We start from the raw sequence: 12,260 nt of genomic DNA on the forward strand, positions 1-12,260 counted from the left end.
GAGGGAGACCAAGAGATGAATACACTAAGCAGATTAAATGTGCTTTGTCAAATGATACTGACTCTTTTCAGTTAACATTGCACATACAGTGGTTACCCCTTCAGACCTATAACACATGACACCGTACAAAACATTTAAAACCAAATGAATTGACGCCAAATTGAGAAAAAATAGCTTCTCCACCCAGTATTTTTTGGAAAGAATATTGGTATTTTTATTCTACTTTATGGCATTTTAAAACAAATTTTGATTTTGGAGGCGTGAATGGGCTTAGAACAATCTAAAATTTTGACTTCCCGAACTTCCAAAACCATATTGCTAAGGTCCTATATTTTATAGAGGTCAAAGTGTGTGATTTTCTACTTCTAAAATACTTGTATGTGAAGGGGTTCATGATTGTTCACAAACAATGTTTTCACTCCTTTTTCATTGGTTGTAGAGTATCTGATTGGTTACGTTCTTCCCCAAGCTCCTCACTGTCACTACCTTGAGGTCTTGGTTCAGGTTCTGATTCCACTTCAGGACACAGAATACCATTTTATTCCTCTTTACAATGGGTACTGACGTTTTTAAAAAGATAATCTTTTCACTGTCTTGCCACCCCAGCTGTAATTACTGCATCAGGAAACCCAATTGGCCACTTTCTTCGGGGAGATACGAGGCACAAATTCATTTTCATGATTGTCCATTTCGCAAACTACATCATCTTTGTAGCTAACTATTGACACAGATTAGATGTATTGAGTTATGTGAGTACTTTGTTAGCATTACTATTCTTCAAGACATTTAGCTAGTGATACATATCCACAGAAATTGCACCTTTTTCATTTCCAGCAGCAACAGCTGAGTTAACATGTGTTGTAGATGTAGGTTTTTGTTGCTACCGTAACGTCAATTATCAGCTGGCGCTTAAGGGCTGGCAACTGCAAACTGGTAACATCTATTGGAGTTTATAGCTACCATGTAAAAGATAACCACTTGTGTTGTTTGGTTTTACTGTATTCACAAAACGTCTCCTTTTATATAAACGTAGTCTGAACCCCCTAAATGGCTACCAAATTTGGGGGATACTATTTTGTGAATCACTCCATACGCTGATGTGAGATTTCATGTTATTCCACATAATGATAAGATGCTCGTTTTCAGAAGACTGACATTGATTGCTGTCAGTGGTATTATTGACTGATGTTGGAATCAGACAGTTTTCAAATCGATACAAACATGTACAGGTTCAAATGACTCTGAGCACTATGCGACTTAACTTCTGAGGTCATCAGTCCCCTAGAACTTAGAACTACTGAAACCTAACTAACCTAAGGACATCACACACATCCATGCCCTAGGCAGGATTCGAACCTGCGACCGTAGCATCGTGCGGTTCCAGTCTGTAGCGCCTTGAACCGCTCGGGGTTTGTGAAGTTTCTGGTGTTGTATGCTAGTACATGGGCTTCTTTGTGTCCACCAAACACAAGTGGATCCAAATTTCAAGTCCCACAAGGGGATTTCATGTAATTAGCACCTTTAAATCTAATGTATGTTTTGGCTCATCAATCCTACAAATATTTCAACAGTTAAAAACCTGCCCATTTTCCAATATGTTTATGTTAAATGTATATAAAGCCTCCAAAACCCCGGCATCGATTTCAACCAAATGTGGCACAGAACCAGCAGGTTCAAATGGTTCAAAAGGCTCTGAGCACTATGGGGCTTAACAGCTGAGGTCATCAGTCCCCTAGAACTTAGAACTACTTAAACCTAACTAACCTAAGTACATCGCACACATCCATGCCCGAGGCAGGATTCGAACCTGCGACTGTAGCGAGAACCGGCAGCCCTCATGAGTATAAACACTGTGAAATTTATAATCTCATAGGTGCAATAGGAGCGTAGATACGTGCAAAAACGAGCTTTTCAAGCTCCAAGCAAATAGAGTGCCATGCACAGCAGGTGTATTGTGTGGGAAATTATAAGTCTACTTTGTAGGGCAGCCTACATGTCAGGGACAAGAAACGGTTTTCCAAACGCCAACATGAAGGTTGCCCTCCATGGCAGCTGTGTAGTGTTGCAATAGTGTTGACATGCTTTGCACGGCAGTGGTCTAGATTGCACTAGACACCTGCCTTGGAGATCCTGGGTTCAGTTGCAGGTAGCGCTGAGCATTTTTCCTCATCACCTCCAGGACAGTCCCCAGGTCCACTCAGCCTACTATCAAATGAGTATAGGCGATTATTTTGTGGGGGCGGGGAGGAGGAGGGTTGTAAAAGGCGATTGGGGTGATGGGCCTTTCACCAGCCCCCTCCAAGTGGCACGGTGAAAGGAAGCTGCAGTTAGTCAGGCCAGTAGCACAGTTACAGGCTTGTGACACAGACTCTTGGGTGTGGAATAAGTGTACACACAACAGATTTGTGTATGCACAAGCGGTCAGTGGAGTACATAATCCTGGAACCATCACATGGATGTGGTTACTCAGTAAATATTTGATCGTTTCAAGGAGTGTAGCACACAAGAATCCATTGACGTAGGAATGAAGGTTGGGACGCGTTGCAGGCTTACCTGTAGCGTGGCGACGACGTATCTGCGGGCACGCTGGAAGACCTCCTCGTCGGGCCAGTCCGGGTGTTGACGCTGCACGCGGCGCGCCACGACGTTGTGCCAGCGGAAGAACAGGATGCCGAACGTGAGCAGCGCCGGGTTCTGGTTGGTGCGCGGGTCTCCCAGCACTGCACACACGGCTCACGCTCTACTTCCACGTGGTAGCCACGCTGCAAACTCTAGCCACGCCCGTGTCACAAGGAGTAAGTTCCGTCATAAGTGTGCTAGACTCAGTGTGTGGCAGCTAGCTCTAAGGCAGTGGAGATGGCTGCTGGGTTGCTGTCCCACCTACCAAAGCTGTCTCATGCAGTAAAAGCGACCTATAAACCCCCAGCTTAGCTGTGCAGTTGTCTGTCCGGTCGCCAACTGCTGAATGAAGTAGCATTACTCGAGAATGTGTACTACAGGGCTTTCCCACTCACTTCCCACCAAGCATGCGGCGTTACATCAGGACAACCAATCACGTACACATTACATGAGCTATGTTACATTAAATGGTATAATTTAAATTTACAAGAAAAATAGATACAGAAATGTGTACAAATATTACATGGTTCACAGAAAATCCTGTCATAATCCATTTAAAATAAAGAAACGCAGTAACTGACATGATTTGTTCGGTTTTGTGTGTGTAATGCCGTACGCATGGTGGGAAAGGGGAGGGGACGTTCACACTGTAAATTCTCAAGTAATGCTGCCTTATTCAGCTGTTGACGTCCGTGTTCTTACGGGTCTTGCACCGTCCTCCGCCGCCAGCTCCCATCAATGATATAACGTTTTATTTTGTTATTATTGTAGTTGTTATTGTAAATGTTTTTAGTCATGTTACTATCTCTTTGTATATAAATACCTTTGAATATGTAGCTATTGCTGTACTGCAGCACTTACGACCTAAGGTTGGTCTAAATTGCAAACGTAAACTGTTTGCTACCTGTTGCTATCGATGCTGTTCTACTGAATTTTGATGTTTTATACCGATCGCTGTTAACTTTCCATAAAAAGAATGCTTTCTAAAATTTTATCGTCTAGAACAATTTCGTACGCGGCAGCCTTCCTTCTCGCTCTCTCTCTCTCTCTCTTCCATTTCGAATCTGAAACAACTTCTATATTCCAAAGTTCAGGAAGATTCCATTAGCCTTCAACAAAAGCTAAAAGTGCATCTTATTTTCCGTTGAGGTCACAATTGGGATTGGTCGAGGTTCAGGTGACAGCCGACTAGAAGACTGTGCGAACTTTGCGATTACTTGAGGGAACTGTGCAGTTTACGGCCTGCCTTAATTGCGCAGTTGTCTCCTTTATTCGTACAGTTTATCGTTCATGCTCCTGTCTCAAAAACTGACATATGGCCGGTAGAGAGGGCAGAACCACGTGCCCCTCCATATCCGCATCCAGTGACGCCTATGGGCTGAAGATGACACGGCGGCCCAGGGGGTACCGTTGGGCCTTCACGGCCTCTTCCGGAGGTGTTCAGTTTTTTTCGTTTTATTGCTCAGGCATTACGACATATATCAGAAACTGTCTATTTAAAGTGAACGCGAACGCTTTTAGGCCCCTTTAGTTTTGCATTAAGCCCTTTGGCGGAATCACATCTGCTTCAGGTCCAGGTGTTGTAGTAATAACTGGGCGTTTTCTCAGTATATAAGAACTACTCCCCCCACTATACGCCAGTTGAAGCAAAAATGCTTTATTTACTCCACTGTGGAGTCATACGCAGTAATAACAAGACACAGTGGGGCTAAGATGCAACCTATCACCCTTACAGCAAGACTATATTGGTCAGCGCAGGTAGTATTTAAAGAATCTTATAACGAAAATAGCACAGTATCTATCACTCGAAAATATGAAATGCTACCTAGCAAGAAAACACCTAGCACCAGTGTTGCATTCTTGGGAGCTGTCGTGGAATCCTTCTAGCAAACTTATAGCCATTCGTACTCCGTGTGACACGGGCTTTGTACTGACTCTTGTCTGTAACCTGTTCTCAAAAGCAAAATGGCAGAAATGTTATCTACATGTTACGATTAAGATCCTCAGCTGTGCATTTCATTGAGGATTCACACCAACTACAATGTATGGCCTAAATTTCATTACAGAGCGTTAGGAGTTTTCACTAGTGTTCATATGGCATTGCAAATGTAAATTTTATTACTCTGACTGCATTTTGAATTCCAATATTATCTTCAGAAATAAAAGTCGATGATTTCTCTGCCTCTCTAAAGCACCTATTATCAAGAGCGTGCAAAGCGTGGGGGAGGGAAAAATTGTTTTTCGCAAAGCGCTCTGGAGTTATGCCTCCCCACTTGTCAGTGTCAGTTTGGAGAAAGCCTTAATATGTAATAGATGTTGACTAGTTGCAAGTGTGCGCAGACCAATTTGTAGGGCGGCATTCTTGACTGCAACTGAAACTGCAAGATAGTTAGGTCCTATAAGCTCCTAAACGCTTTCAGTAGGGTTGTTCCTTTAATTCTCGAGGTTTTTTCTAACGGTAGCAACCAATATTAAAATCGATCAAAAACCTGAATGTAGAAATCACTCAGATGTATCTACCGTTACATGCCTGACTGCAAAATATAAAAGGCAGTCGAATGAAAACAAGACAGATGAAAAGAAAGTAAGTAAAGTGTTTATTATTTCAAAAGTAATCGCTATTACTGTTACTACATTATCCTACCGTGAGACAAGACGGTCAGTGCCTTCATGGAACAACGTTTGCGGTTGCCTAAGGAGCCGTGATTATGTCCAGGTGGGCAGCTTTTCGCCCGATGCAAATCGACGGTCACGGATGTCTTTCTTCGGGAAATTTGGAAATTTATGGTAAGCTCGTAGGAGACCAAATTGCTCAGGTCTTCGGTCCCTAAGCCTACGCACTACTTAATGTAACTTAAGAACTTTTAACACTGCAGCGCATCAGCAATCGTGAATAATTTAATGGTTATAAAGAATCCGCGTCGATTGCAAATAGAAACCGGATGTTGACCTAGGTTTCGGCGCGGATAACCACACCTTCTTCAAAACACACTAAAACTACAAACTACCTACAGAGACATGGTCCAACATTAATACAGGACGCCCAAAAGGGTAAAAGACTCGCATAAAATGTAAAATAAACGGTACGTGTGTACCATGTCAATAGCTATACTTAGCTCAAACTTCAGAAGCGTACTTCCTCACCCCAGCCAACGTTCGACGGGCCGCGGGTTCTCATGTAAACTGCCTCTTTAGGGAGTTTGTAGTTTTAGTTTGTTCCGAAGAAGGCGTTGTTATCCGGGCGGAAACCTAGGTGAACATCCGTTTTCTATTTGCAGTCGAGGCGGATTCTTTATAATCATTTAATGTAACTTACACTAAGGACAACACACACACACCCATGCCCGAGGGAGGACTCGAATCTCCGACGGGGGGAGCTGCCTGGATCGTGACAAGACGCCACAGACCGCGCGGCTACCACGCGCGGCCTTTAAAAATATGGAAATCACGTGTGGAAAGATCAGGACTGTATGGAGGACGTGCTAGGAGTAGCCAGCGAATCTTCTGCAGCGTAGTCGAAACAACCGTGGCAATAAGTTGGCAGCCACATCGTTCTTCAAAGGTGCTATAGAAAAACTAAGAAGGTATTGGCTGTTATTACATTTCGATTCGTTATATACGTATCTGGATGAGTGATGTGGGGGAGAAGAGAAACATGGCGTATTCAATATACTTATGCAAAACTTGTACACCGGAAGCATGGTCTCTGCATGTGGGTACACCGTGAACCATTGAACTGTCAACGAATATGATTAGAACGATCTTTGACCATCGGAAAGAATTGCCTTCACTGCATACAGTCAACAAATAATAGAGGAACTAAGTACAGAACTAGGCACAAGTGGCTTGGAGCTTCTGAGAAGATTTAAATACCGATTTCAAAACTGCTTTTTGCTCGGAATGGAATATTTTTGTATCTTGACAGTAGTAGAATGAGGGGCTTACATAGGCATACGACTCCAAAACTGAGATGCTCAACAGGCAATCTAAAGAAGGAAATGATTTCGGAGACAAATAAATCACCAAGAGGAAAGTGAAGAGATGAGGATGTTGCACTGATTGTTATTAAAAGAATGGACACACAGCAGTTAAATGGAGAATTGGTAAAGGACTCTAGAAAGCAGGCAGGCAGGACAAACCTTTACGAACAATGAAGGAATCATATCACAATAAGCAGAAACAGGTGGTGGAGGCATTTCCAGCGGTGAATGATAAATTGTCGACAGTGATCTCCATATAACATAAGCCGCCAGATGTGACACTAAAAGGCATTTTACTGACTAAAGATCACTAACGAGTTTGATCTCATTATCACAAATAACTATTGTTGGTAGCTATTAAGCTGAATGTGTCTCACTTTTCGGCGCAGTCCGAAGGCTATGTCGTAAGATTGTAAACAACTATGGCAGAGTAAGCCGGTGAGACTGGCTGGTACGTGATTTATATCGCAATTAAGGTGCCCGATGGTGGCGATCGATAACGGATTCAGTGACAGGTAAGAGAAGTTCTATTGATGGGCAACACAAGTCGAGCTGAAAAGCTACATGAGTTTACTACCGACCCCAATGAACTTGCAAACTATTGGATTTGTAGCTGGACACGTTAGAATGTCTTATAAGAAAAGCAAGAGCAGTCTTCCTCAATTTGTTTCCCTCTTGTAGTTAGTGCATTTAATTTAGTGTGTAAGATAAAATGTAACTCTTGAAGCACTTGGGTGCTTTGATAAACGCACCACGAAGAGTGCACGAGTTCGACCGCGTCAGTTATAAGTGTTCATCTGTCCTGCGCTACCGCACCCCATGACTGGGCGTCATCCACTGTCATTCACCGACCAACTGCGATGTTTTGGTATTGGTTTAGTTTTTCTGTTCAAGATTGAGAGGATTTTTGTACCTTATTGCGATGTTTTTCGACATAATTTATCTTGCAAGTAATTAAACAGTGCTTCGACATTTTTGAGACGGTTGTGCTGAGGCTCTCTGAAAGGCGTCTCGTGTTTTATTTGTTTCTTCTAAAACTGAAACAGGGACCTGCTATAGATTCAGAAGCGAGTGACTGAAAGGTGTCTCATGTAGCTCTATCATTCAGCAAGCGGATCTACATACAAACTAAGTAACTTGTGCTTCATTATTACAGCCTATTTGTTCAGATTTCTTGATGCGCATATGATCTGTCGTTTAAGTAACCCTGCTGACATCCGCTTTTTTGCTACTGCTTCGTCATTTGTACGACGTCATGAATACTGGAATGACATACTGCTGCATGCGCGCGCTTTATTGTGTGTGTGTGTTCACTATTTCTTGCATGTTTGAAGTTCCAAACCAGAGAAATTTTCTCTACTGAAACAAAAATGGAAAAAAAGGAAAAAAGGTACGCTTAAAGTGCGAATCAAGAGTTGAAGACTCCTGTCAGGGGCAAACACAAACAAACGCAGTCGCAGAGTAAGATTACGGCAACTGTGTTCTGGGAGAACCGAGGCAGTTTGCCGGTGGAGGAACGACATTCAAACCAGAGCGGTAAGGCGCAACCTACATAAAACTCTAATGAGTGGTTCAGATCAAAAGACGCTGCTTATTCACAAAGGGAATTTTGCTCCTTTACGATAACGCTAGGCCTAAAACTGCTGTGCAGACTCGGGAGATGACTGAATACTTCAGTAGGGAAGTTTTGGATCACACGACGTGTGGCGCTGATCTTGCTCCGAGTGGTTTCCACGTTTTTCGGCAGCTGAAACGTTATCTTGGTGGGAAATGATTCAACGACGTTGAATAAGTGAGAACCACCGTCAACTCTTGACTTTCAGAACGGCACCAAACGTCTTTGAAGAGGGATTCCAAACGTAGTTTTAAGGTATAACTACTTTAAGTAAAACCTAAAAATAGTCATGGTTTGAAAATAAAATGTTTGGTTATTTTTTATTAAATATGGACCTTACTTCAAAAACATCCCTCATATGTTTATCGGCGACACCGAGTGATACAAATGTGTATATAACGACATGCAGTGTACCCTTTCCTGTAATATCTTGCAAATTGTTTTATTATCGTTCACAACGCAGGGTCGTGTAGTATCAATTGGCTTACAGTATCAGCCACCACTGTGATTTTCCTTTCCTCCTCCAAACGGCAGAAGCGTACAGTAAGAGGAAGCAAGCTTGTGTATCCATGTGCACTGGAGTTGGATATCTTCTTCCTCTCTTCAGTGCTTCTCCGCTCTGAGTACTTGATGGTTTTGCTGCAGCTCAGACTAGCTCAGAGCACACAGAAGATATTTTGAGGCCTGTGGTATACGTTTTTAAGGTAAGTGATTAACTTCGTTGCTATATTTCTATGACAACTAAGAAACGTTTCATAATGATTTCCGTAAAAGAACGTTCAGCATAACAAAATCCTTCTGCGTGCTGTCATGCAGTAGTGGCTAGCCGGTTGGTTTTCAGTATTGGCCAAGACTAGTTTAATTTTTAAATTATTATTTCCTTTATATTACTTCTTTTCAGACTGAAACGGAGGAAAATGAGGTAAAAATTACAGGGATATGGAATGAAGGATGCGCGAAATTGGCTTTGAGCAAGGTAATGTCTAACAAAGTGATCGTGAGGGAGGCAGCTAAAGCGCTTTCAACGATTAGAAAAAAAAAAAAGATCGCCACCGAAGAGAACAATTAAAAGCAGGAAAATAATGTGCATAAAAGAGAGGTGAAGAAAGATGGACTTAAGTAATGTGTTACAGAATAAAATAAACAGGCAAAAGGTGGCCACGGAAAACCAATTACAAAGCGGCGAAGAACACTGAAATTACGGGAAATAATGGATCAACGGTAGAGATTGAAAAGTACATTGTGTGTGTGGAGTCCTTTAAAGAAGACTGGGCAGATGCTGGGCGCATGTTATATGCGTGGTTTAGGAGAATCTTTTGTGTTTTATTTGCGATATCTGTAAAACAGTGGGCTAAACATTCGTGAATGGAGCTGAAGGATAGTAAGAAGAAGTTCTTGTGATTAAGTATTCTATTATTATTCAGTAAGTATCAATGCACTGTATCACTGAAAACCTATGTAGCACAGAAAAGACAATGGTCGATACTCCAAGACACTCTCTGCAAGCCTAGTAATTATAGTTTACTTACGTTATATGTAATTAAGTCATGTTGTTGTTGTTGTTGTGGTCTTCAGTCCTGAGACTGGTTTGATGCAGCTCTCCATGCTACTCTTTCCTGTGCAAGCTTCTCCATCTCCCAGTACCTACTGAAACCTACATCCTTCTGAATCTGCTTAGTGTATTCATCTCTTGGTCTCCCTCTACGATTTTTACCCTCTACGCTGCCCTCCAATACTAAATTGGTGATCCCTCGATGTCTCAGAACATGTCCTACCAACCGATCCCTTCTTCTAGTCAAGTTATGCCATAAGCTCCTCTTCTCCCCAATTCTATTCAATACCTCCTCATCAATTATGCGATCAACTCATCTAATCTTCAGCATTCTTTTGTAGCACCACATTTCGAAAGCTTCTATTCTCTTCTTGTCTAAGCTATTTATCGTCCACGTTTCACTTCCATACATGGCTACACTCCATACAAATACTTTGAGAAACGACTCCCTGACACTTAAATCAATACTCGATGTTAACAAATTTCTCTTCTTAAGAAATGCTTTCCTTGCCATTGCCAGTCTACATTTTATATCCTCTCTACTTCCACCATCATCGGTTATTTTGCTCCCCAAATAGCAAAACTCCTTAACTACTTTAAGTGCGTCATTTCCTAATCTAATTCCCTCAGCATCACCCGACTTAATTCGACTACATTCCATTATCCTCGTTTTGCTTTTTTTATGTTCATCATAAACCCTCCTTTCAAGACACTGTCCATTCCGTTCAACTGCTCTTCCAAGTCCTTTGCTGTCTCTGACAGAATTACAATGTCATTGGCGAACCTCAAAGTTTTTATTTCTTCTCCATGGATTTTAATACCTACTCAGAACTTTTCTTTTGTTTCCTTGAATAACATCGGGGATAGGCTACAACCCTGTCTCACTCCCTTCCCAACCACTGCTTCCCTTTCATACCCCTTGACTCTTATAACTGCCATTTGCTTTCTGTACAAATTGTAAATAGCCTTTCGCTCTCTGTATTTTACCCCTGTCACCTTGAGAATTTGAAAGAGAGTATTCCAATCAACATTGTCAAAAGCTTTCTCAAAGTCTACAAATGCTAGAAATGTAGGTTTGCCTTTCTTTAATCTTTCTTCTAAGATAAGTCGTAGGGTCAGTATTGCCTCACGTGTTCCAACATTTCTACGGAATCCAAACTGATCTTCCCCCGAGGTCGGCTTCTATCAGTTTTTCCATTCGTCTGTGAAGAATTCGTGTTAGTATTTTGCAGCTGTGACTTATTAAACTGATAGTTCGGTAATTTTCATATCTGTCAACACCTGCTTTCTTTGGGATTGGGATTATTATATTCTTCTTGAAGTCTGAGGGTATTTCGCCTGTTTCATACATCTTGCTCACCAGATGGTAGAGTTTTGTCAGGACTGGCTCTCCCAAGGCCGTCAGTAGTTCCAATGGAATGTTGTCTACTCCGGGGGCCTTGTTTTGACTCAGGTCTTCCAGTGCTCTGTCAAACTCTTCACGCAATATCATATCTCCCATTTCATCTTCATCCACATCCTCTTCCATTTCCATAATATTGTCCTTAAGTACATCGCCCTTGTATAGACTCTCTATATACTCCTACCACCTTTCTGTTTTCCCTTCTTTGCTTAGAACTGGGTTTCCATCAAAGCTCTTGACATTCATGCAAGTGGTTCTCCTTTCTCCAAAGGTTTCTTTAATTTTCCTGTGGGCAGTATCTATCTTACCCCTAGTGAGATAAGGCTCTACATCCTTACATTTGTCCTCGAGCCATCCCTGCTTAGCCATTTTGCACTTCCTGTCGATATCGTTCTTGAGACCTTTGTATTCCTTTTTGCCTGCTTCATTTACTGCAGTTTTAGATTTTCTCCTTTCATCAATTAAATTCAATATTTCTTCTGTTACCCAAGGAGTTCTACTAGCCCTCGTCTTTTTACCTACTTGGTCCTCTGCTGCCTTCACTACTTCATCCCACAGAGCTACCCATTCTTCTTCTACTGTATTTCTTTCCCCCATTCCTGTCCATTTTTTTTCTTATGCTCTCCCTGAAACTCTGTACAATCTCTGGTTCTTTCAGTTTATCCAAGTCCCATCTCCTTAAATTCCCACCTTTTTACAGTTTCTTCAGTTTAAATCTACAGTTCATAACCAATAGATTGTTGTCAGAGTCCAGATCTGCCCCTGGAAATGTCTTACAATTTAAATCCTGGTTCCTAAATCTCTGTCTTACCATTATATAATCTATCTGATACCTTTTAGTATCTCCAGGGTTCTTCCATGTATACAACCTTCTTTCATGATTCTTAAACCAAGTATTAGCTATGATTAAGTTGTGCTCTGTGCAAAATTCAACCAGGCGGCTTCCCCTGTCATTTCTTAGCCCCAATACATATTCATCTACTATGTTTCCTTCTCTCCCTTTACCTACTGACGAATTCCAGTCACCCATTACTATTAAATTTTCATCTCCCTTCACTACCTGAATAATTTCTTTTATTTCATCATACATTT

At 41.8% G+C, this 12,260-nt stretch overlaps 1 protein-coding gene across 1 annotated transcript in view; it reads right to left on the bottom strand.

The window, feature by feature from the left end:
* The window catches only part of LOC126355596 (dual oxidase), a 582,817-nt gene that overhangs the window by 150,254 nt on the left and 420,303 nt on the right, over positions 1-12,260 (bottom strand). Inside the window, exon 6 of the mRNA XM_050005959.1 lies at positions 2,554-2,720. Coding sequence (XP_049861916.1) covers positions 2,554-2,720 — 167 coding nt within the window. The remainder of the gene's footprint in view (positions 1-2,553; positions 2,721-12,260) is intronic.

The sequence above is a fragment of the Schistocerca gregaria genome, chromosome 3, assembly GCF_023897955.1.
Source record: "Schistocerca gregaria isolate iqSchGreg1 chromosome 3, iqSchGreg1.2, whole genome shotgun sequence".
Taxonomy (NCBI): Eukaryota; Metazoa; Arthropoda; class Insecta; order Orthoptera; family Acrididae; genus Schistocerca; species Schistocerca gregaria.